Source organism: Naegleria gruberi (genome assembly GCF_000004985.1).
Source record: "Naegleria gruberi genomic scaffold NAEGRscaffold_91, whole genome shotgun sequence".
NCBI lineage: Eukaryota > Heterolobosea > Eutetramitea > Acrasida > Naegleriidae > Naegleria > Naegleria gruberi.
The window spans coordinates 20,171-46,103 of NW_003163236.1; the positions used below are offsets into that span (position 1 = coordinate 20,171).

The 25,933-nt window shown below is 31.1% G+C and overlaps 9 protein-coding genes across 9 annotated transcripts; 4 read left to right on the plus strand and 5 right to left on the minus strand.

Annotated features, from left to right (window-relative positions):
* Positions 1-742: 742 nt before the first annotated feature.
* Positions 743-1,786, minus strand: NAEGRDRAFT_61034 (uncharacterized protein; the record flags this gene model as incomplete). The annotated part of the gene is made up of 2 exons (XM_002668914.1): positions 743-1,074; positions 1,144-1,786. 2 exons carry the CDS (start codon positions 1,784-1,786, stop codon positions 743-745), a joined length of 975 nt encoding a protein of 324 aa, XP_002668960.1.
* Positions 1,787-2,201: 415 nt separating this feature from the next.
* On the plus strand, positions 2,202-13,810 carry NAEGRDRAFT_82279 (uncharacterized protein; the record flags this gene model as incomplete). Its single annotated transcript, XM_002668896.1, has 4 exons — positions 2,202-2,650; positions 2,715-3,003; positions 3,051-13,359; positions 13,385-13,810. 4 exons carry the CDS (start codon positions 2,202-2,204, stop codon positions 13,483-13,485), a joined length of 11,148 nt encoding a protein of 3,715 aa, XP_002668942.1. The 3' UTR covers positions 13,486-13,810.
* Positions 13,811-13,817: 7 nt separating this feature from the next.
* Positions 13,818-15,200, minus strand: NAEGRDRAFT_76109 (uncharacterized protein; the record flags this gene model as incomplete). Its single annotated transcript, XM_002668915.1, has 1 exon — positions 13,818-15,200. One exon carries the CDS (start codon positions 15,198-15,200, stop codon positions 13,818-13,820), a length of 1,383 nt encoding a protein of 460 aa, XP_002668961.1.
* A 382-nt stretch (positions 15,201-15,582) lies between these two features.
* On the minus strand, positions 15,583-16,635 carry NAEGRDRAFT_76110 (uncharacterized protein; the record flags this gene model as incomplete). Its single annotated transcript, XM_002668916.1, has 1 exon — positions 15,583-16,635. One exon carries the CDS (start codon positions 16,633-16,635, stop codon positions 15,583-15,585), a length of 1,053 nt encoding a protein of 350 aa, XP_002668962.1.
* Positions 16,636-16,898: 263 nt separating this feature from the next.
* On the plus strand, positions 16,899-18,046 carry NAEGRDRAFT_56406 (uncharacterized protein). Its single transcript, XM_002668897.1, has 2 exons — positions 16,899-17,051; positions 17,114-18,046. The coding sequence occupies exons 1-2, from the start codon at positions 16,987-16,989 to the stop codon at positions 18,018-18,020; spliced, it is 972 nt and encodes a 323-aa protein (XP_002668943.1). The 5' UTR covers positions 16,899-16,986; the 3' UTR covers positions 18,021-18,046.
* A 254-nt stretch (positions 18,047-18,300) lies between these two features.
* Positions 18,301-20,499, plus strand: NAEGRDRAFT_82281 (uncharacterized protein; the record flags this gene model as incomplete). The annotated part of the gene is made up of 1 exon (XM_002668898.1): positions 18,301-20,499. The coding sequence occupies one exon, from the start codon at positions 18,301-18,303 to the stop codon at positions 20,434-20,436; it is 2,136 nt and encodes a 711-aa protein (XP_002668944.1). The 3' UTR covers positions 20,437-20,499.
* Positions 20,500-20,589: 90 nt separating this feature from the next.
* Positions 20,590-21,462, minus strand: NAEGRDRAFT_60047 (uncharacterized protein). Its single transcript, XM_002668917.1, has one exon. It carries the CDS (start codon positions 21,359-21,361, stop codon positions 20,675-20,677), a length of 687 nt encoding a protein of 228 aa, XP_002668963.1. The 5' UTR covers positions 21,362-21,462; the 3' UTR covers positions 20,590-20,674.
* A 1,676-nt stretch (positions 21,463-23,138) lies between these two features.
* Positions 23,139-24,950, plus strand: NAEGRDRAFT_76114 (uncharacterized protein; the record flags this gene model as incomplete). The annotated part of the gene is made up of 1 exon (XM_002668899.1): positions 23,139-24,950. The coding sequence occupies one exon, from the start codon at positions 23,139-23,141 to the stop codon at positions 24,948-24,950; it is 1,812 nt and encodes a 603-aa protein (XP_002668945.1).
* Positions 24,951-25,125: 175 nt separating this feature from the next.
* On the minus strand, positions 25,126-25,890 carry NAEGRDRAFT_76115 (uncharacterized protein; the record flags this gene model as incomplete). The annotated part of the gene is made up of 1 exon (XM_002668918.1): positions 25,126-25,890. One exon carries the CDS (start codon positions 25,888-25,890, stop codon positions 25,126-25,128), a length of 765 nt encoding a protein of 254 aa, XP_002668964.1.
* Between the last annotated feature and the right edge of the window lie 43 nt (positions 25,891-25,933).

Sequence of the window (25,933 nt, forward strand, 5' to 3'; positions counted from 1 at the left end):
ACATCTAATGTATTGAATCCTGAAGATTTAGACCATACCATATTCTTATTCAATCTCTAACTTTTGTAGTCTCCAAATATGAAAAAGGAGAGGCAAACTATGAAGATTATTTATGTGAACAATTGAAGGCCATTAGACAAGATTTAATAGTACAAGGTATTGAAAATGAATTTTCTGTAACTGTTTATGAAACTCATGCAAGATTCGCTTTGCAAAATAGAGATATTAGTGAATTTAATCAATGTCAAACAAGGTTAAGAGACTTGTATAGTAAGAACTTGAAAGGAAATCAAGCAGAATTCTTGATGTATACAATTCTATATTTGACTTTGAATAATTCAACAAGTGAACTTGCAAAAGTTTTGAAAACAATCACGATACCGAAATCAAACGACTATGTGAAATATGCCTTGGAATTTAATTCTGACTTTTCTTTTTTTAATTTTAACAAAATATTTAACACTTTATATCATCAAGCTCCTGCTTTGGGTAAGTCATTAATAGATATTTTTGCAGAAGGTATGAGAAAGAAGGCAATTAGAATAATGTGTCAATCGCACTCTCCAACAACATTAGAAGTTAATTTTGTGTTGAAATGTATTGGATTACCAAATTTGATGAGGAAGGAAAAGAACAACTTTTTAAACAAGATGGGAATTCAATTGAGTTCAGATAACAATAATTTAATTGATTGTAAGAGTACAATGCAAAAATATTTGGAAGAGGAGAATAAATCATCTGTTTAATGAGTTGCACGAAGTTTGATGAGCTCAGCACGCGTCTTTGCCAATTTACCAACTAGAGTGTCAAATCCTAATAATACAATATTTTCTGGAGTTTGCGATCCTGTTGTTTCAACTGTGAAAATAAACTCACGTTTACCTCCTAAATCCTTTTCCTTAATTGATACAAAATCTTTGAATTCTGGTGAAGTATTAGGTATCAATTCATCGTTGACAAAGTCTTTGCATTCATTACAATAGGTGCATTTATCCAAATCAATGATAAGTCTGTCATCATTGGTTACAGAAAATACCTTAGTTGGGCAAGAGTTAATAAATTTGCCAATCCAATCTTTAACATTTTTACGTTCATCTTCTGAAATGCAACTTTCAGTAAAAACGTATGAAGAAAGTGCACGACCAGCAGCAGGTACTTCAGTTTGATTATCTTGGTCGGATGGATTGACTGGAGTATTTTGACATCCTTTAATTCTAATATCAGGAACGATATAATAAGTTGTAATAGCAACAGGAGACCACTTAGCGTGACCTTTTCCTACACCTTTCTTAGCTATGGCCTTTAATTTAATTTCTTGTCCTCTCTTCAATTTAACAATTGTAATACCATTATGTTCATTTTCATTATCACGAGAAGTTGCCGATAATGTACAAGGTGCACAAGAAGGATTATTAGAAATTAAATCGTTACTTGTAACATCTCTGTGTGATTCTGTACACTTGACGTGGAGTGTTAATTCAACAGAACACTTTTCACAATGGCCTGTACAACTACAATCACTAGTATAACTAAAAGAATTAATATTTAAACATGTAAGAGGGATTAATCCTAAACGATGAGCAATAAATTCATCGTGAAGAACACTGCTATTCATTTCAAATTCAACAAGATCGATAGCAAGAGTAGGTACCTCAGCGATCATGATACGTCTTAGGGCATTAGCAATACTAGTATCCACATTAGATAATTTAAATTTACAATACTCATCAGTCAAGGCTAAGATGGAAAGTTGAGCCTTGTTATTGTCTTGATGATAATCGTTCATTTTTTTTAAATTATTTAATTTTTTATTTTTCCATACAACAACCATTTTACCTTCAGTTCTTCTTTCACCAATTTCATTTCTCAAAGGCTTTTTGAAAGAATATTTTCATCATGATGGCAAAGCCTTTGATTTTACTAAGTATATTTCTTTTTTAATGATGGAATGATGAGAATGATGAGGAAGAATTGGGTTGCGGATTTTTAATAGAAGAGAAACGGAGAAGATTATCCTCTTGAGACCATTCAACTCCGAATACTATTAAACAACAACAACAATAATTCATCCAATAGATGAAGCACAACAATAAACACAATATTGTGTGTTTTAATCTCATCATTCAAAAACTTGGTGAGACAATAGCAAAGGTTAAAGCGGACATTGCCACTCAACCAAAGATATAAAAAAATTGAATGAAATGCTCAACGACCATCATCACCACCATCATGATGATGGGCAACAAAATAGCCTTCCATCAAAACAACAACAACAACAGGCTTTAACAACAATACCTCTTTTAACAAGTCAATCATCATCATCACCTCCTCCTTCTCTGATAAACAATGAACAAGTAGTAATAGAAAAGGAATTATTTTGGAGATCAATATTAGGATCAAATTATAAATCATCGATGGAATCATCATTTGCAGATATTAATTTACATCACGATGAAAATGATTTAAATATTGAAATGAATTCTTATAATGATTTTGATGAATATAATATAAAGGAAATTAAAGATTGGTGGATTAAATATCGTGATTCTATTTCAAAATCGGAAAAAGAAAATTCTTTAATTCAACTTGTCACTTTAATATCAGATTCTTTTGATAGTAACTCTGACATTCATTATGTTTTACCTTTTTAGTAAGTATTACCATAATAATAACAATTACAATTAGAATATATTTAATTATTTAAAATATTACAGTAATATGGATATTTCACAACTAGTGACAGATTTATCATTAGAATTAATTAGACATTTTTGTGATTTATTTAAGGAGGAATATAGTGTCACACCTAATAATATTATTAAATTTATTAATAGACATATAACAAATGATGATACCAATTTTGTAAATTCAATTTTGGGAAGAATGGATTTTGAGAAAATTAGAAATTTTTACTTTAAATCAACAAGTGAATATCCATTCTATTCGTATCATGATAGTTTATGTAATTTAATTACTAAATCACTATCATTATTATTGGAAAGTGTAAGTGGGCGTGTTTAGTTTCTAATTTTATTTCTTATTTCTAATAGTGCAATAATATTAATATTATGAATGGACTGAGTACAGTTATTATTACAAGTATGAGATTATCAAGTATTTGGTTTGGATTACCAAAGAATAAAACCATGAATAATGGTGGTGGTCAACAATTAACAATAGAAAATACAAATTATACTATATTAAGTCCTATTCAAGAAAGATTGGCCGAATATATTCAAGTTTATTATACCTATTCAACATCTAGTGAACAATATAAAATCAGAGAAGTATTGACAACGGAGGATACTAATCCATGTATCATTCTATCAAATTTACTTTTACAAATTTCTAAAAAGAGTGTCAATGTGTTTGTTGAAGTATTTCAATGGACAAGTTTGTGGAAGATTGTGATTGATATTTTCAAGAATTTGTCCAAATTTGATGAAGAAAGAATGAATATTGAACATTTTATTCAATTCTGCAATTTTACAAGTTTGTCTTTTGGTAACATGTTTCTTCATGCTTCCAAGGATATTAGAAAATTGATAGAATTGAGTTCATCTAAGGTTTTTATGGAAATGATGCAATATTTGGAACAGTTTGTAAATAGTGCTGAAAATGAATCAAAGAAATTTAAAACTTTGGAAAAGGTTGCAATTTTATATGTGATTGAAATTTATGTTTGGGGTCTCTTTACATCTCTCCATTTAATTCCAAATTTGTTAATTGAATTCCAACATTGTGATGGATATGATTTGCTGAAGAAAGTTTTCTATGCCATTAACAATTCTGAGAAGAGCGAATCATCTCAAGATTGCTTTCTTTTACAATTCCAACAACAAAAAATGTTAACAATATTGCATGTAATGATTAATCTTGTTTTAGAATTGACAACACATATTCAATTGGTTAATCAGGAAGAAGCTATTCAGGAACAACTTGGAAAGTGTAAGAGAAATCAACATGTTTTTGGGCTATTGGTCTATCTTTATAATCATACAGACATGTCCAAGATTGGAAGTGATTTTTTATGTAAAAGAGAGTTATTAGATCACTTACTCTCTAATTTGACACTTTTCCACGAGGAATATTTCAAAATTCTTTACAATAGTGAACCTTTCAAGTATATTTGTGAGAATTTTACTTCTACATCAAAGGAAATGCAAATTCAAGTTTTAAAAACTTTTGATCACTACATTCAATTATTCACTCTATTAGATTCATCTAATGAAACACAAGTTGATGAAAATTTAATATGTAGAGATTTTAATGAGTATCTCAAATTGTTACTGACCAATCATGATATGTTTTTAGACTCAATTATGAGAGTTTGTAATCATTTGATATCTAAAATTCAGGACAAGTCCATTTATCACAAGATTCAACTACTTTTTAGAAATTCAGGATTTACAAAATTAATACTTCAATCTATTGATATCAAACAAAGAAATAATCAAGTTATGGCAAAACTAGTACAACTAATTTATTTATTCTTAGAAGGAAATTTAGATAATCACAAAGATTTTATGGGTCAATTAACTCCAAAGTCAAATCCACTCTACAAATTATTGTATGATGAAGAGTTGATTGGAGAAACATTACCTGTCATCAAAATGATTGTTGTTAATGACAAATCACAAACATGGGACTTTATTATATCAGATTTATTGGAAATTATGTTTATTAACAATCTAGATGAATCTAGTTTCAATTCAATGTACTCTAACATTCATCAATCGCACAATTCAAGTGTTAAATTTTGTGAAAAGCACTTGAGAATGTGTGAAAAAATCTTATGCTGCATTAGAAAAATGTTTTTGGAGAATGAAAATGTAAAGAATTCCTTTAGAAAATGTAAAGGATATGAAAAGATTATCAACTTACTTGTTCTAAATAGTACAAATTTAGAATGTTACGATTTAGTCTTTTCCATTGTCCAATCATGTATTAATTTACTTATACTTTCAATGAATGAGAATTCAGACAATGAGATTTACTTTAAAAAGTTTATTACATTCTCTTCATTATTGTCTCCATTACACAAATGTGGATTTGTTAAGAGTTATGAACATGGTATTAATCTGACTATGAATTTGTTACAATTCTCAGTTATGGACTATGGTTTATATGAACCAAATAATTCTGATAGATTTAGAAAATTAATTGAAGAAAAAGTTCTCTTATTTGAAAATCCTGAAATGATTCCAGAGGTAATTCTTAAATTATATGGTAGAAATCTGAGTGAAATTGATCCAAAGTTATCAAATTTCCTTGTTGATATGCTTTTTAGACTTGTGAAATATTCAACAAACAGACATCGTTTGTCTAGAGCTAAATCTCTTTTAATTCTAATGAAGGAATTTACAACAGTTCTATTGGAGCCTTCTCACTATCTTTCTAATAGAATTACCAAATTATTAATGCTCCTAGGTGCTCACAATTTTTCTCCTCGTGAAATGCAATACTATTTTACATTGTTCACACCTGACAGATTGAATACTATTATTCAATCATCAAATAATAATGGAAATTCCCTCACTAGTACCACTAATTCAAATAGTTTCATTTCAATTTTGAATAGCAGTGGTAACAGTGGTAGTAACAGTAATAGTAATAGTACTGAAATGATTGCAAGTTCACCTCTTCCAATTCTACCTTCCACCAAAACAATTAATAATTTATTGAAGACATTACTTGAATTGGGTGAACAAACTTTTATTCCAAATTATTATATTGACTTTTCTCCTCTCAACAAGGACAAGGTATTCCGATATGATGATTTGACTCAACTCAAGAGTAAGAGATTGAGACTCTTCTCTAGCTCTTCAAGTAAGATGGCTCACGATAGAGAAGAAAGAATTTTACTGAAGAGAACACTTAATACTTTTTCATCAATTTTATTCCCAAAGATGAATTATTCTTCATGGCCGTCCGAGAAGGGACATACAACTACTTTGTGGTTCAGAATTGAAAGTAATTCCAATTCCAAGATTAGTTTATTCAGTTTCTCTTCTCATGTCAATTCAATGGTATTTAATGTTTCAATGACACCTGATATGAAATTGAATATAGAGATGGAAAGAACAAATGAAAAATTAGAATGGACAGAAACATTTTCAAATTATGAATTCAAACTCTATCAGTGGTATTTTATTGGTATTAATCAACAATTAATTCAATTACAAGATAAGATTGAACACAAGTTTGGATTATTTGTAAATGGTTTTCATGTTCAGGAAGTTGTTCATCAAGAATCTATTGACAAATCTATTATGGATATGTTCAAATCATTCTTGAGTTTCTCTCAAACAAGTTTAGAATTTATTGTTATGGGATCAAATGCCTATGACATGTCAAAAACAGTTAATCAAACAATGAAGAGTGTTAATAAGAGATCAGGATCATTGAAATCAACTCTTTCAATCAATACTTCAAATATTGCCTCCAACTCATCAACAAGCGTTGGTCTTCATATTCCTAGTCCAATCAATAATAATAACACTACTAATAATTTATTATTGAATAGTGCTAGGAGTAGTTCCAGTAGTTTGAGTTCAAATACAGCACCAGTACATGGACATAATGCAAATGTAACAGCCCAATCTCCTTCAGATGAAGATAATTCAGCACTAGCTAATCAACAAGAGAAATTATTCACTTGTCCAGCATTCCAACTTGGTAACATGTTCTTTATTGAAGAATGCTTGAATGATGAAGAAATGTACATGATGTATCATTTGGGTCCTAATTATATGGGCAATTTTGATGAAGATTTATCTCAATACTTTTGTAATGAAATGATTAATGAGGAAAGTGTTGTAAAATTCAAGAATAAGATTTACTATATGAAAGATTGCTCAAACAATGTAGGTTTGAGTCAATTAACAAACAGATTTGTTTTTGCATTTTCATCAGTGGATGCTAGTTTAATTACAAGAATAGCTCAACAATCACAATCAAATTCATTGGACAGTGTTGATATTGTTTTTAGTAATAATAAGAAAAAGAAGATGGCTTCCTCCAATACTAGTAGTAGCTCCAGCTCGACATCAAACAGCTCATCCAAGGTTGCAGCTACACCTTCTGATAGTAATGCCTCTACACCAATGTCTGTTGGTTCTCCAACTCCCTCTCCATCAACTGTTACTGCTTCCTCTTCCTCTAATAGCAATAACACTGCTTCTAGTGATGCTAGCTCTTCAAGTAGTAGTGGTAGTGGTAGTGGCAGTGGCAGTAGTAGCAATAGCAATGTTGTTTATAATGTTTCTGATATTAGATCATACATACCTAATAGAAATTACAACAATGCCAATGCACTCAACTATCAAAAGACAACTAATTTTACTTCAATCAAGTGTTACCTTTCTGGTAAAACAACACTTGTATCAAAGTGTACATTTAAGGGTAATTTATATGTTATTGGAGGAATGAAAGCAATTTTAGGTCTTTATGCCAAGATGAAAGATCCATCAAGTAAGATTTACACACTCCTATTATTATCTTATTTGATGAAAAACAACTCGCTCAATACTTCTGAAATGCTAAGATTGGGAGGATATGACATGTTAAATTATCATTTCCTTTCATCTAAAGATAGTCAATTTGAAATTACTCCATCAGTTCTATTAGCACTTTTAGTAATGTGTGGACTTGATATTCCAAATGATGTCATAGTCAATTCAGTGAATCTTAAGGTGAGAGATATTTGTAAGCGCGGAGTTATTAATAATTTTATGGCATTTGAAAAACTCTTATTAGATTATAGAATTTGGCATACCAATGCTAAAGTTGATACTTTGAAGAAAATGTTAAAATGTTTGGCAGAGTTGGTTTCCTCTTCATTCAGATCTAAAGTTAATGAACATCACCGTGCTATTTTATTAACAACGGCAAATGGTGTTAAAAGATTGCTCTTTGCCATGTCTCAATCATATGTAGTTGGTGAAAAGATTGATTGGCCAATTAAGATTATTAATCCAACCATCAAGATTCTCAAATGCATCATTCCAACACCAATTTCAATGACCTACGTTTATCCAATTGTTCAATATATTATTTTAACTCATCATCAAGATTATGCTCAATGGATGAATGAAAATAATATGAACAACAATTACATGCCACAATTAACAACAACAACAACAATAGGAACAAGTGAAGATGGTTCTAATAATCATCTAGACAGTCATTATGGAAATGTTGAAATTATTGAACCAAGAAAATCAGTATTGAATATGTTCTATAATTTGATAGAAGAGGCACCTGAAGATGTGTTGGAAGATTTCCACTCTGTTTTGCCAACAGGACAAATTATTGCACTTTTAAATACCAAATCAAATCTTATAAGATGTATTCTATTGAAAATGTTAGGAGTTTACTTGTCGAGAAAGGAAACACTCAAAGATCAATTTATTAAGAGTAATGCTGCTCATTTATTGACATTACAATTGTTAGAAGTTGGAAATCCTTCTCTCTTAGAATTCCAAGTTATGTTTGATTTAATGTTGGGTCTCTTCAATAATAATACGACAACTGCAGCAGCTGCTGATTATTCAAATGATTATATAGCATCTCCTGTTAAAACGAGACGAAACAGTATAATTCTGAGTTCTGGTGCCACAAGTGGTGGTATTGATTCAATCGATGATTTATTAGAATTAGGAGAGGGTGATGATGATAAGACAGCCCTCCAGAGAACATCACTTTTCCTTCCTACCTCAATTTCTCATGCAGCTTTCTTATTACCAAAATCTACATCAGGTTCTTGTTCTTCTAATGGTAGAGATTCTTCTGATTCTTCACCAACAAAGAAGAGATCAAGATCAGTTTATTTCAAATCCATGAATGCTGCTACAATTGCTTCATCACCAACCAATACAAACACCGCTCTCAACTCTACTGCAACTAGTAGTAGTAGTAGTAGTACTACTTCTGGAAAATCGCTTCATATTCCTAGTAGTAGTGATAGTCCTATGGGATTTACAAACTATAATACTACACCAAAAGGTAGTAGTAGCAGCAGATATATCACTACTAATAGATTGAAGAATTCAATTTCTCTCATTAAATATGAATTCTCTCAATTTGAATTCAGAGAATTCCTCACACCAATTCTAAGACTCATACCATGTATTAAAGATATTGAGGAGAAGATTAACGTATTTGAAACTATTTGCAGACTTTTCAAGAATGGTGGTGAAAAATTGAAGTTATACTTTTATGAAATCAAGGCTCATTGGTATATTCAAGTTTACTTGTCAAATTTACCAAAGGATAATCCACATACCAAAAAGTTTATCAAACTCACATTGGACTTTATTATTGATTATGTTAATTATAGTATTTTAAATATTCCTAAACAATATTTGGGTCAATATGGTCTGAAAGGAAGTGTTGAAATATTGACAAATATTTTACAATACCTTTTAGTGATGGAGAAGAGTTCTTATGATATTATTTTCATTCAAAATATGCAAAGATATATTTTACAAGGTGTTCTTGCCTTCTTCCAAAAGAATTATCTCTTCCATGAAAAATCCAAAACCTTGAAGAAGGATAAACAACTTCAAAAGAAGGAAAAAAAGATCAAAGGCCATTTGAGTGCTGTTTTCATTTCATTCTGTACTTGTGCAACTGACTATATTATTCAGTGGTTCGATTTACCTCCAGAACCACCAGTTACCAATGAGGAAACCACAACAGGCAAGATAAGTATGATGGGGTCATCTGCTATTGCACAAAAATATGGAAATATCAGTGGAACAAGAAGAAACATTACTAGAATGTTTGACGATTCTTCAAATAATTCTTTGAATACTACTACTGGTTCACATACTCTGAAAACCTCAACTAGTATGATATTCGAAAAACAACACATTGAGGATGAATCTCCAACAGTTCAATCAGAATCTAATAATACTGAAGACAACCCTCAACTTTCCCAATTCAAAAATGTTCAATTTATTGATAATTATGTGGGAACTGATGATACAACTCAAACCAAAACAGTCAAGATTCAACAAGATCAAGCTTGGGATCAAAGATCACTCTCTTCCAAGATATTCCACAATTATGAACGTACACTTTCACAAGATGCATCTTCATCATCAGAAGAGGAAGAAGGAAATGATTCAACTCTCTTTTCACACAATATTCATGATATTTCAGGATTTATTTATTGGTTCATTGATTCTATTCGTAAATGTCTTGTTATTCAAAAGAAGGGATCATCAAAATCAAGTAGAACTGGAAGTTTCTATGATGAAAATCAAGATTTCACACCAATTACTACACCTGAATTTATTCTAGTAGAACAATTGAAGAGAATTTTCATGTTCTTATTGGATTCTAAACGTTCCAAACCTGATCATATATTCACACTTCTCCAACTTTTATACTTCTTCCCATTCCATAGTGAATTGATTATTCATGATCTATTACAAGAACCACCAGGTTATCAAGAGATGGTTAATTGTGGAAAGCTTTTGAAGAGTTTCTGTTCAGATACCAAGTACATTACCAGATTATTATTTAGAACTGCAAACTTGTTTGATAAGACTGATACTATTCTACCACAATTGAATAGAAAAGTTTGGAAAGTAATAATTTCAACATGTAAAGATTATTTGAAGAAGAATATTTTCCCAAAAACATTTGATCCAAATGATCCAGATTTTGTGAGTATGGTTGAAGAAGCTTCAACTGTTTCGGAGAATATTTCATCACTCATCTTTGAACCAAGTGTTATTGATCAAGTGAGAGAATGGGAATCTAATGAATTTTCAACCTTCAACTCTAAATTAACTGCTGTGACAGAGGTAATTCTAAAATCAGAAGAATCAGACAAGAAGAAGGATTCAAATATTAGAAAGAATTTAAGAAATGAACAAACACAATTAGAATTGAATAAGATTAAATATATGAAACCACACATGCTCAAATTGAAATCAATTAAGGATACAGATTTACAAGCTAGAAAACAATGGAAAATGCTTGTCAAGTTCATTCAAGAAGATGTCAGCTCCTTCAATGTTTATTTCCACACCACCAATTCATATTGTGATAAAACAATCAAGACAAGATCAACCATTACAACAACAAGAAGTCACGTCACTAAAGAAAATGATTATCACAGATTATCATTCTCTCCATATGATGATGAAACATTTGAAAATGTTGACTACAAGTTAGATTCAACATCTGGTCCAAATCGTGTCAGAATGAGAATGAAGAGACAATTGAAAAAGAGACCATTCAATATTGATGAATTCCAAAGTGAAACTCAATTAACAAATGTTCAATCATCACAAAAGAAGAGATCAGTCAAATTTAGTGAGATTACAACTGTTCATGGTGGAAATGGTAGTAATACCAATTTGAATAATTCACAAGATGATGATGAAGTAACCAGTTCTTCAACTACAACAACAACAACATTGAATGAGAACTCTTATCACTTGTCAATTTCAACAATTATTTTAGAACCAAAGAAGTGTAAGAGAATTACACCACTCAGAATTACGGAGGGTGATTTGATTTTAGGAGAAGATGGTGTCTACTTTATTGCTTCTTGCAGTTATCCATTGACAATTAGAACTAATTCTTCCTCTACAAATCATTCTAAACAATTGGAAATGAAAAAGACTTATAACTTTTCCTATGAAGAAATTAGAGAAATTCACAATCGTAGATATTTACTCAAGAACAATGCTTTGGAATTCTTCCTATTGAATGGTAAATCATTCTTCTTTGCATTTGATGATGGTGAAACAAGAGATAGAGTATTATCAATCCTTTCATCTCCCTCCTCTAGATTTAATTATCTAAGTTTAACTCCAAATTTGAACTTGTTAAATTTAGTTAACTATGAAGAAGAAGTTAATGGAAAACTAATCTTTAAGAAATCAATTACTCAAAAATGGGTTGAAGGTACAATTAGTAACTTTGAATATCTTATGCATTTGAATATTCTAGCTGGTAGATCATTTAATGATTTGACTCAATATCCAGTCTTTCCATTTATTTTAAGAGATTATGATAGTAAGGAACTTGATTTATCAGATCCAAATACATTTAGAGATTTAAAAAAGCCAATGGGTGCATTGAATGAAAAACGTTTAGAAAAGATTATTCAACAATATGAAAATTTGAAAGATGTTGAAGATCAAATTCCATATCACTATGGAAGTCACTACTCTACTCCAATTGCTGTATCTTATTATCTTGTGAGAATGGAACCATTTACTAGAATTTTCTTTGAATTCAATGATGGAAAATTGGATTTACCAGATAGAACATTCCACTCCTTAAAGAAATCTTGGGAATTATCATCAGGAGAAACTCAATCCAAATCAGATTTCAAAGAACTTACTCCAGAATTCTTCTACTTGCCAGAATTTTTACAAAACAGAAATCGTATTGATTTTGGTATTTTACAAAATGATAAGAGTTTTGATGATGTAGAATTACCACCTTGGGCTAATGGTGATCCTGTTTTATTTATTAGAAAGCATAGAAAAGCTCTTGAATCTGACTATGTTTCTCGTAATTTACATCACTGGATTGATTTAATATTTGGTTACAAACAACGTGGAGAATCTGCTATTAACAGTTACAATGTATTCCATTACATGACTTATGAAGGTTCTCTAACTGATGAAGTTGATTTAATTGATGATCCAATTACAAGAGAAGCCAGATGGACTCAAATCTGTACCTATGGTCAAACTCCAAAACAATTATTCAAAAAAGCTCACCCTGAACGTTATGCTACAACTAATCTTATGGGAGGTGAAGAAGATACTATCAATGTCATTCCAATTACAAATTACATTTTCAAAGTTGCAAATGAATTATCTCCTGGAAATATTAGAATATTCAAAGAACCTGTTGCTGATATTTATATTAGAAATGATCAAACAACTCACAATAATAGTGTTATTGCTGTTGGAAAGTATAAGATTTTCATTCCTCCAAGTGGACAAGAACGTAGAAATTCACCTGTTTATCTATCTTATAGACATTGGGATAAAACATTGAGAATTGAAAAGTGGGATAATGGAAAGCAATTACACATCTTCCACTTTATGAATCAACCTGAAATTTACAAATGTGCCAAATTCTCACGTGAAGGTGATATGCTAGTTGTTGGTACTAATATTGGAGCATTGCACGTTTTTAGAGTTAACAATAGAATTAAGATTCACAATAAGAATACTCCAGATACAACAAATGTTAATACTGATAAGGATAACAAATTCTTGGACCATGTTGCAACTCTGAGTGGTCATTCTGATAGTGTTTTATGTGTTGCCATCTCAACTGAATTTTCAATGATTATTAGTGGTTCTCGTGATTCTTGTATGATGATTTGGGATTTGAATAGATTTAGATTTGTTAAATCAATTAAGCATGATGGTAAAGTCACGTGCATTGCCACTTCACCAACAACAGGTGATATTGCCTCATTCTGTCAAAACAATGTAAATGGACAAAATCACTTGTATTTATGGACTGTTAATGGTGATTTGATTTCATATTGCAACATTAGAGCAAAGATTACATGTATGAAATTCACCTGGATGGATGAAGGTATCAATCAAAATGTTCTTGTTTGTGGTTTGGCCAATGGTACTATTGCTATATTGGATGCTTTAGGTTTGAAGGTTATTTCTAAACTCAAAATTACTGACTATACTTCACCAATTAGATCAATTGAAATTAACTCTCCAATGACAGAGATTGTTGCTGGTGACGACAGAGGTTTTGTTGTGAGTTGGTACAAGAAATAAAACAATAAATTTGACTTGATAATAAATTTAATCCTCCAAAATTGATTTGATTTTGTTGTCTGTTTCTTTTAATAAACCTTTCTTAATATTATTGAGCTCGTGATAAATTAATTTGAAAACATCATCACCCAACCTCACAAATGTGTAAACTTGTGTGAATTGAATAAATTCATCCAAACAATCTCTCTTAGCTGCAATCATTGCCTTAAAGTATGCTGCCACAACTTCTTTTGTGAATTGGAACTCTTCAGTCTTGGCACGTCTCATTAATAAATTAGCATCAATATAATTACCAGTCTTTTCGAAAATATTAAACATAATGATCAAGGTTTCCTCGTTAAATTTTCCAATGTGATGGAAAATTGTTTCAACTCTATCAAATCTTTCCTTAATCAAGCAATATTTCAATAGACAATTTTGAATTTCCAAAACCTCAGTAACTCCACTCAACCCTACCAAATCATGGGCGACTTCAAAGATATCAATATATTTACCAACTCCAGGAATTTTAGATTGAACTGAAGGATCGAATATATTCACATCTTCATTCAAAAATTCAAGGAATAACCTTATATAAACTTGATTGATATTTCCATTATTTAAAATGTTTTGGAAAATCTGTGCAAGTTGATCCTTGTCCATGATTCTGATAGCATTAATAATAGATTTAAATACCAATGGATGATTATAGAAAAATAGTGGTTCTACATTTTGAGTATCCGCCAGTAATACTTTGAAATTTTCAAACAAATTAGTTGGAAGAGCCTCTACATCAAGTACAAATGAATTGGCATACATGTCTCTTGTGTATTTTTCCCAATTTCCTTTTGTAAATAATTCATCTTTGAATGTGTCCTTCACCAAATTGAAGAAGGAATAAATTAATTTAGATGTTCTATTGTTGTATAAATTACTACAAATGCTCTTGTACATTTGTAAAGTTGGCAATACTTCACCTGTTTGTAATTTAGTTAATAGAGGTTTAATATCATCATACATTGTTTCCTTTTCCATAAATTTGAAAATAGCTTCAAAAACCTCAACAGTATATAATGAAATTGGTCGATTAATTAAAACTTCTCTAAAAATTGAAATACCCATATTATAGAATTGACATCTTCTCTCACCAAACATTTCATATAATTTAACAATATAAATTTCATTGGATTTTCCTTTAAATACCTTTTCAAGTGCACCTCTATGTTGTTTCACTTGTTTATATTGAGATTCAATAGTACTGTGAATATTTCCTAAAATTGAAATTTTAAATAAATAAATATTCAACTCTGCAATGACATTCTTTGATTCCTCACTATTTTCAACCTTTAATTGATTGGTAATCTCCTTACTGACAAAGTATGATTTTGATACAAATTCATTATCCACCAAACTAGTATTTTGTTCAACCATCTTTAAAGTACCATGTAAAACATTAACAATAGAATTAACATGTTCCGAAGCGTTAAATGTTTTTCTATTTAAATGTTCATGTAAATCTCCAACTGTAAGTGATGAAACATCAATTATACTTTTGGTAGAATAATTTAAAACTCCCTCTCTACTATTGTAATTATTAGTATTAGCATTATTAGAAATATTTAATGATGATAACCATCCAGACTTGGCATTCACTCTTCTTCCGATAATTGATGATGATGATGATGGAGTGAGAATTTTCAAAGCCTTGACCTATTTAATGCTAAAATTGATGTTTTCATTTTTTTAAAGTTTGCAAATCATTTTAATATATAATTTAAATAATATATTATTTAATACAGTGTTTGATGTTAAATTACAATTGCTTCTTTATTGAGAGAATATCAGTGACTGGAATGTTCTTCACGCAACCAGTAAAAGTGAGAGAAGGTGTTTTTTTGTGTGAAGAAATTTCTTCAATGGACAAGTATTTCAAATTTTCTAAAGTTGTCTTATCTTCAAACATTTTCGAAACTCTTCCCATAATGATTTTGCTTGTTGGTGCACCAACATTTAGTTGTTGAGATTGAGGTATTTTAATTTCCAATTGACAAACATTTCCAACTGAGAGCATTAATAATGATCCACTTCCAATAATACATGATGAATAGTAATCATAGTGATTGGATGGTGGTGATTTGTAATCCTTCATAGCCCATGAAAATGTCAAAGATTGAATTGTTACTGAATTAGTTTGTTGTTGTGAATTAGTTTGTGAGAGAGGATTTGTTAATTTTTCAATGTAACAATCATTATCAATAGTGTTGACTTGATCATCATTTTCAACATAATATCCACATCTTTGTTTGAGTTCTTTAGCGTCACGAACAACAAAAACTCTTCCAGTAATTGTATTAAGAGGAATTTCACCCTCTAAATCTGTCATATATCTTCTGAAATCATCCTTCTTTTTCATTAAATCCTCTCCTACTACACCCATCATTGATTTAACCTCTTCATGGGATCTCAACATTTGTACTTTACATTTCTTAATATTTCCCATAAAAGTACAAGAATAAACACTTGTAATTTTACCTTCATGAATAGTTGGAGGTTCAGTTTGACTCACAAAAATGTTAAACTGAATAAAGTCTCCAATCCAAAACATTTGTTCCCTAACAATTTCATTGTTAGTCGACTTGTATGTTCTTTTAAAGCCTTTATAATATTTATTTCCGTCCTTTTCTGTTAGAAAGGTATGAAGAGTATCTTCGTATGTGACGGAATTTTGTGATAGATTAAATACTTGTTGATTTGTTGTGGTTGTTGTGGATGGTGTTGGTACCATAATCGAAGAATCAAAATCAAATGATTGTGGCACTGTACCACCTTGAATAGGATTTGATGAAGATAAATCGAATGAAGTCATTTTTTTTAATTTTTATTTGAATGGCGGGAAATTTTAACTTAACGTTCACAAGGCTGATATAAAATTCTATCGTCATATTTCCATCATTTAAATTAAATCTAACTTGGTATTGTTCCAGCATTAACCACCTATAGTTTTATTCCATCATTAAAAGTCTAATTTATAGGCTTTACAAAATTTAAAAACTTGAACCAGAGTTTGCAATGCCTCTCAAATAAGTCTTTGGTTCGGAGAGGATTTTGTTCCTTCAAAAAAATGTTCAAGTCTACTGCTACTTCCACCCGTTCTGTTCTTCGCTCTGCTGTTCAAAAGCAAAGCATTGTCTCTTGCAGATCATTCCACCAATCTGCCATGTTGAATCAACACAGAGAAAAATTACGTATTGGTTTTATTGGTCTTGGTCAAATGGGTGCTAGGTAGGTATGAATTTAGGCTTTTCCGATACATGATATGATTAATTATCAATAATAACAAATAGAATGGCTCCTAATCTCCTCAAGGCTGATTCCAACGCTTATGAAGTTTTTGCCTATGATGTTATGGATTCTAATATTGAAATGACCACCAAGAAACAATCAAAGATTAATGCTTGTAAATCTATCGATCAAATTATGCAACAAAATCCAGATTGTGTTATTACCATGTTGCCAACAACCAAGATTGTCACTCAAGTTTATGATGAAGTTGTTTCATTAAAGAAGAAATATGGAGCTTCTGAAAAAATTAGAACTGTCTGTATTGATAGTAGTACTGTTGATCCAAAGACTGTTCAAGATATTGAACAATTAATCAAGAGAGAACAATTGAATATGAGTGTAATGGATGCTCCAGTCAGTGGTGGTGTTAATGGTGCTGAAAATGCAACCCTTACTTTCATGGTTGGTACTGATAATAAGGTTGATTTTGAATTTGCTCAAAAGAATATTCTCTCAAAGATGGGTAAATCAATTGTTTTGTGTGGAGAAAAAGTTGGTATGGGTCAAGTTGCCAAATTGTGTAATAACTTGGTTTTGGGTATCTCAATGGCTGGTGTCAGTGAAGCTTTAGTTTTGGGAACCAAATTGGGTATGGATCCAAAGGTTTTGAGTCAAATCTTTGGTACCTCAACTGCTCAATGTTGGTCTGTTACTGCTTACAATCCATTCCCAGGTGTTATGGAAAATGTTCCAAGTAGTAGAAATTATGAAGGTGGTTTTGCTGTCAATTTGATGTTGAAGGATCTTGGTTTGGTCAATAGTGCTGCTAAGAATATTGATTATGATTTGGCTATGGGTCAACACGTTCAAGAATTGTACAAGCAAGCTTCTGAACATGGATTGGGTGGTAAAGACTTTGGTGCCATTCTCAAATATTTCCAAGAACAATTAGAAAACAAGCAAAAGTAACTCAATAATTTCAAATTTTATTTTTTAATTTATTTTTTTTAAAACACGTTTTTGGCTTACTTTGATCAACATAATTCTCTACTACAATCGAGTTGATCAGTTAATTGTATTCCCATTATGATCATAATGAAATAAGAGAGCTTCCTGATTGTGTCTGTCCTATACCACCCAACTTATCTGAAATAAAGGTCGTGTTCTTCATAAGAAGATCTGAAGAGAGAAAATTTGATCGTCATCATCAAGGCACAACAACAATAACAATAAAAAAACAACTAAAAAAATGCTTTCACAATTGTTCTTCATACCTACACGTAAAAAGGACATTCTTCTGCGTATAGCAATTCTCGCAGCCATCTACGTCTTGGCTTTCTGTGTGAGGCTTTTTTCAGTATTTAGATATGAAAGTGTTATTCACGAATTTGATCCATACTTTAACTTTCGTTCAGCTAAATATTTAGTAGAAAATGGATGGTATGATTTCTACAATTGGTTTGATGATTTCTCATGGTACCCAATTGGACGTGTGGTCGGAGGTACAGTATATCCAGGTATTCAAATCACTGCTGCTTTTATGTATTGGATTTTAAGAGCCATCAATTTTACAGTAGACTTGAGAAATGTTTGTGTTTTGACTTCTCCATTCTTTGCTTCCAACACTGCTATGATTACTTATGCTTTTACTAACGAAATTTCCGGACCAAGTGCTGCTTTGGTATCATCAATTTTAGTTGCTCTTGTTCCTGGTTATATTTCTCGTTCTGTTGCTGGTTCTTTTGATAACGAAGGTGTTGCCATCTTTGCTTTGATTTGTACCTTCTACCTCTTTGTTAAGAGTGTTAGAACCGGATCACTTTTCTGGAGTGCTGTAGCTTGTTTGTCATACTTTTACATGGTCAACGCTTGGGGTGGTTATGTTTTCATTATTAACTTGATTCCTGTCTATGTTTTAGTTTTATTAGTTACAGGAAGATTCTCCCATCGTTTATATGTTGCTTATAGTTCCTTCTATATTTTAGGTACATTGTTATCAATGCAAGTTAGATTTGTTAATTTCCAAGCTGTTCAAACAAGTGAACATTTGGGTGCTATGGGTGTTTTCATCTTACTTCAACTTGTTAACTTTGTTAATTGGATTAGATCACTTCTTGATGCTAAAATGTTCCAAAGATTATTCGGATTTGTTGTTTCTTCCTTTGTTTTAACTGCTGGTTTGGCAATCTTGATTGGAAGTGCTACTGGTTATATTGCTCCATGGACTGGTAGATTCTATGCTATGCTTGACCCAACTTATGCCAAGAAACATATTCCAATTATTGCTTCTGTTTCTGAACATCAACCTACAACTTGGGCAAGTTTCTTCTTTGATTTACACATTTTGGCTTTATTGTTCCCTGTTGGTTTGTACTTCTGTTTCCGTGAATTGACTGAAGCTTCCATCTTTATCATTATGTATGGTATGTTCAGTGTTTACTTTGCAGGTGTCATGGTTCGTTTGATCCTTGTCCTTGCTCCTGCTGCTTGTGTTCTTTCTGGTATTGGTATTTCCAAGACTTTGAAGACTTACATGAGAGCTCTCAAAGCAAAGACTCCAAAACAAGAAACAACAACAACTGCTTCTCAAGATCCAAAGAAGAAGTCATCAACTCCAGAAAAGCCATCTCAAAATCCACTTCCAAAGGAAATTGCTGCTATTATGGTTATTGCTATGACTTTCCTTTTGACTTTCTATGTTATTCACTGTGTTTGGGTTACTTCTGAAGCTTATTCTTCACCATCTATTGTTTTGGCTGCTCGTGGTCACAATGGTAGAAGAATTATTTTCGATGACTTTAGAGAAGCTTATTATTGGTTGAGTGAAAATACTAAACCAGATGCTAAGGTCATGTCTTGGTGGGATTATGGTTATCAATTAACTGCTATGGCTAACAGAACTGTTTTGGTTGATAACAATACTTGGAACAATACTCACATTGCTACTGTCGGTAGAGCTATGGCTTCTAATGAAGCTAAGGCTTACAAGATTATGAGAGGACTTGATGTTGATTACGTTTTGGTTATTTTCGGTGGTGTTACTGGATATGCCTCTGATGATATCAACAAATTCTTGTGGATGGTTCGTATTGGTGGAAGTTGTTACTCTGAAATTAAGGAAGCTGATTATTTGTCTCCAAGAGGTGAATACAGAATTGATGCTGGTGGTTCTCAAACCATGTTGAACTCATTGATGTACAAATTGAGTTATTACAAGTTTGGTGAAATGACCACAGAATATCAAAGACCACCTGGATTTGATAGAGTTCGTCAAGTTGAAATTGGTAACAAGCAGTTTGAATTGGAACATATGGAAGAAGCTTTCACTTCTGAACATTACATTGTTAGAATCTTCAAGGTTAAGAAGGAATCTAACAGATCATAAATTGTAATCTTTAAAACTCTTGATATTTATATTAGTGAAATAACATTAATAAACAAAAAGTATATTAAATTACTGAACTATTTTTTTCACAATGCAATTTTCAGCTTACATTAACACAACGAACTGATAATAAGAGAGATATAGAATTTGATTGAAAATTATTTTGTAATAATTTATAATAAATTAAAATTGTGTTGGTGGAATTAGTTAAAAAATTAGGGAGGGAGATTTAGGAATATTATACAATGTCTTCACTATTTACAATATGTACAGATGCTTCTTTCATTTCTTGGAGGGCAATTTTTACAGAATCTTGTGACACTCCTCTACTAGCATCTTTGATTAAAAAAGTATTGTACCCCAGAGAAACAGAGTCCAAAGAGGTATATTTTACACAAACATCAAGAGCAACACCAGCAATATATGTATCAGTAATGCCATGGCTCTTAAGTATCTCGTCTAACTTGGTTTGATGTTTCTTATTATTATCGAAAAATCCACTGTATGAATCAACGTTGGTATTGCAACCCTTTTCTACTACAATATCATCATCTTCAACGATGAGATCAGGATGAAATTCGGCACCTCTAGTTCCCTGCACACAATGCACAGGCCACATAATTTGTTCAGTTCCGTCTTCCATAATCTTTGTTGACATTACAGGCATATCGTGATTAACAGCAAAACTGATATGGTTTCTAGGGTGGAAATCTTGGGTGAGTACGATCAAATCCCAATTTACTGATTGTCTAATGTTATTAAATACTTCAATCACATCATTAGCATTATCTACAGCTAACGATCCTCCTTCCAGAAAGTCATTTTGTACATCTACTATAATCAAGGCTCTCTTACGGATCCTTCTTGGTGTTGGTTGTTCAACGGCAAAGCCATTGTTGAGGTGTAAGTTATATGTTGTGGTCATGTTTTTTTTTAGTTGAAGTTCTCTGTCATTGCATTCCTCGCTTGCTGATAAATTGCATTTGATGCGTTATTTTCGCTCTGAGAATTGAGAATTGGATATATTGGAACTTCCTTCAACGCATGGAAAATTGATGATCCAAGCCGTTTAAAAATAAACAAATGACGATGGCGGGAAAGTCACAGAGATGAACATTGAAATTCTCATGAAACCTTGCATAGGGCTTTGAGAATGAAACTTGTCATCAATTAGCATGGGTAAAAAGATGTAAATTACAACTTGTAAATAATTAAGTAACAAATTGTAAATAACACAAAATGTTGAGAAAGATGAAGTTTCAATTTCGATTGTAAAAAGATGATAAAGAAAATGTTATACCAAAATTTGCACCAACCAATGCAACATAGAATGTTCAATAAATACGAAGGTGATCAACCCTTTCAATTTCTTCAACAAACCTTACTGAACCAACAATCTCTCACCTGTAAAAAATCTTGTTTTTGACAATAATTGTAATACAATGGAAAATCTCACTGTATATCGGGCTGATTAGAGGAAAATTAATGATGAAGAATGTGATGATACAAGCGCGTAGCGAAACAATACCAATCCAAACAAGGTTGCATACGCTGATTGGCTTCCTTATTTAATGATGTTACCTTAAAAATCCTTAATGATTCAACACCATTGAGAAAATGGAATCAGTTTTATTGGAGTATTGGTATTTTCCTCTCTTCTTTGATTAGATTATAACAAAACAACTTGAAGAGAAGTCATGCTTAAGTTGTTAATTGTTTTGTAAATAGATGGAAAATGGATTTTATGTTAAATGAATGACTACTTTCATGTACTATTTAAATATAATTGATTAAATTTGATCTCATAACCTTGCATCTAATAGTATCTGATGATTGCAATACATTTTTTAAGCTATTAATTCCTTAATCAAGATTCAATTTAAACATGAGATTCAAAATTATAAGGATATTGCAAAACGAAATGATATTGCAACACTATTGTATCCAAAGATTATAGTGCATTGTTTATATCATCGTTGATTTCTTTTACCTGCCCAACAATGTAACCCGCCTTCATCATGATGATGGATCGGAGTGGGTTGTATCTTGTACAGCACCACGAATAGTTGTGTCGTCTTCCTTAAAAGAAACTTTAAATTTTCTCCTCCTCGATCAGTGAAAAAAGCATTAACAATCACCAAATTAACAACCAAACAAACACACGAACAGGAGGCGCCTCACAACTTCTTTATTAAAAAAGAGAATCACACAATATTTCATCACCATCCTTTCATCAAAGATATCTGTACGCCTCTTGAAAAACAATAGAGAAAATGATGGATCAAGTTATTAGATATTTAAAAGATTGTGGTTTTGGATCGGACCAAATTAAACAATTATTAAGCGATAAGACAACCACTAAACAGTTTGAAGGAAGCCTTTCAAAATTATTAGAGACTCACTTTGATGAAAAAAAGAAGGAAACAATGCAACAACAGGAAAAGGTCTAAATTAGATGAGTTTAACAAAGATGTACATTAGGTTTTAAAATTTTGTAGAGTTTAAAACAATGAAAACACACTATTTGCCAATCATAATATTCAATCTATTAACAAATTGTTGATAATAACACACACTTGAAGAATAATCCATAGCTATGGTCAATCGAAGCCAAACAATTTGTATAAATATGTTGATATAACAAAAAATTATTATCTTTTAATTGTAAAATTATGACTTCTTAATTCTTTTAAACAAAAAAAATGTCTCAAAAAGAACAAGAAGATAATCTCCTTCACAATTTAAAAGATGTTGGTTTGTCTTCGGATCAAATTTTCCAACTCTTGATGGAGAAGGAAAAAACCCTTCAAAAACAGGAAGAAAGAAAAATCAAGGAATTAGAAAGTAATGGCAGACAAAGTACAAGCACTAGCCAATGCACAAATTCTAATCAAGACAATATTAGTAGAAAGAGAACACTTGAATCATCTCCAGCCATGTTATTAAATTTAATTAAGAAATCTAAGCGGAATGGTAAAACCTTGATGGATTTGTGTAACGATGAAATATTATTGATTTTTGAATATCTTTCAAACTTTGATGTATTTAAAATGTCACAATTATCTAAGGGATTTAGAGATTTAGTTGAACAAGTCAATGTATTACATTTGGTTACAAAAATAAGAAGTTCTACACTAATTCATTTTATGAACAGTAGATATTTTTATAATATTCAAAAATTAATTATTGATATCACTATTCCTCATATTATTGCACAATCTGTTTTGACTTATTGTAATTCCAATAGATTGAAGGAACTAAAACTTACTGTTGATGATAACTCTGAAGACACTCTTTCATTTTCCCAGTTCAAGGAATCATCATTCAAAAATTTGGAGAAGTTACATATTATTTGTGGAGAAAAATACGTAATCCAGTTGGATAATATCGAGCTATTCAATCTAACAGATTTGACAATTGATGGCGCTTGTTGCCCATTTCAATATTATTTAAATAAGCATGTTAACAATATCACTAGATTGCATTTGGAAAAGGTTGAACATTGTACATTATCTGAACTTCCACTTGTTGAACTTAAACACTTAACTATAAGGGACAGTAATTTATCAATAACAACTATTGCAAGCTTGTTAAATAATTCGGAATATTTGGAATATGTTAATCTCTTTAATGTTTATGGATTCGATAGTGATGAAGAGGACGAAGAGGAAGAGGACGATTCAATAGAAGTAGAATTACCTTCTTTACAAACTTTAATCATTAACAATGTTTGTCATACATTTACTTCTCTAATATTTAAATCAGAGATGCCAGATTTGAATTATTTCACAATTCAAAAGATGTTGAAATCAGATGCAGAAATATTAAAGGACAATGCATCTATTACATCTTTGAAAACGCTAAAAGTCGAGGAAGGGATTGAAGAAGGAGCCATGTCACTATTAGTGCAGTCTAGTACCTTCTTCAACGAAATAGAATGTATACGTATGGAATTTAAAAGTGAAACAATAGATCCTAAATCTTTAGTGTATATCTCAAGCAAGCCTAATTTATTTCGTAACCTTACTGAATTGGTTTTACATACAATTGATGGCGGTAGTACAATGGAAGGATATCAATCCTTCTTTACCTCTAAGAATATTTCTAATATCAAAAAATTATCTTTGGTATGTCCATGGGATTCTCAAGATTTGATTTTTTTAGCCAACACAACAGTTTTACCAGAGTTGACCAGACTAACCATTTTCGATACTCTCTATTATGAAAAATTTAATGATGATTTTTTCTCTACCTTTGCTAAAAATAGTAATTTCAAAAACTTGGAGGAGCTGAGAATTAGTTTCATTAATGATGATGGTATTAGAGAAATTTTAGACTCTCGCCATCTTAACAAATTGAAAAAGATTGTTGTTAGTGAAATGGTTGTCACTGCTTGGGGATTCAAACAATTAGAGAATCGAGGATTGGAATGGACAACTTTTGAATCAATCAAAGAGGATTCTGATAGCGAAGAGGAAGAAGAAGAAGAGGATGATGAGAATAGCGAACAATAATTTTACTAATGCTTAATCAAACTGAAATTTTCTAGCGTTCATTGGAACTGAAACCACTCCTTACCTTTTCATCTATTATATATCATTCATGCTTGAATGTTAGCTCAACATTAGTCTTAGAATTAAAACATGCACAGAAAACCATCAATTGTTCTATTATACTATTTACATTTATTTACATTTTATTTGGTTTTAAGGTAATAATTACCAGCACTAGTGCCATTAGCAGAATTACAATTTCAAGAATTACTTTCATAAATCCCTTCTTAGTTTCTCCACCGTCATTTGAATCAAAGCTACTACTAGTATTCGAAACAGTTGATTCATTTCCATCACTGTCACTATCATCACAATTCTCAATCATTTTCAATATTGATAGCATGTAATATATTCTGATCAGTGGTTTGATTTTCACACCAATTGCCTTATTCAAAATCACTCGCTCAATAAATTTGGATTCCAAAATTGGTAGATTTTCTCCATATTTCAAAACAATTCCTTGTTCTTGCATGAATTGTTTTAGAAAATCTTGATTGGTGCAAAAGTTCAGTATTGTGCTAATGATATTCCTTGTTAAACATTCTTGAGCTGTATTTCCATTCCTAGATTCTCTAATATTTACATCAATTCCATTCTCTATTAAATATTTAACAATTTCAATACTATTGTAATGAGTGCAATAGTGTAACCATGAAAAATTGTGAGATTCTTCACAGATATCATTAATGTGAACTATTCCATTATCAATTAAGTATGTAGCACATTCCAAATTATTTACAAAACAACATTTTCTCATTGCTATCAATGGATTCAATCCAGAATCTATCAATACTTTCAATTCGTTCGCCTTCGTCTCCTTTCCAATACTTGTATCTTCAAGCATTTTACTATTTCCAGTTCCTTTATATCTTTCCTCTTCAACTCTATAACAAGTAATCATATTAGTAATTCTTCTATCTTTTGGAACTGACACAAAAACAGTC

Bases quoted from the DNA above. Each gene is read 5' to 3' on its own strand.
- NAEGRDRAFT_56406 (XM_002668897.1), top strand. From the start codon at position 16,987: ATGTTGAATCAACACAGAGAAAAATTACGTATTGGTTTTATTGGTCTT. The intron at 17,052-17,113 runs GTAGGTATGAAT...AATAACAAATAG, and splicing joins CTTGGTCAAATGGGTGCTAG to AATGGCTCCTAATCTCCTCA.
- NAEGRDRAFT_60047 (XM_002668917.1), bottom strand. From the start codon at position 21,361: ATGACCACAACATATAACTTACACCTCAACAATGGCTTTGCCGTTGAA.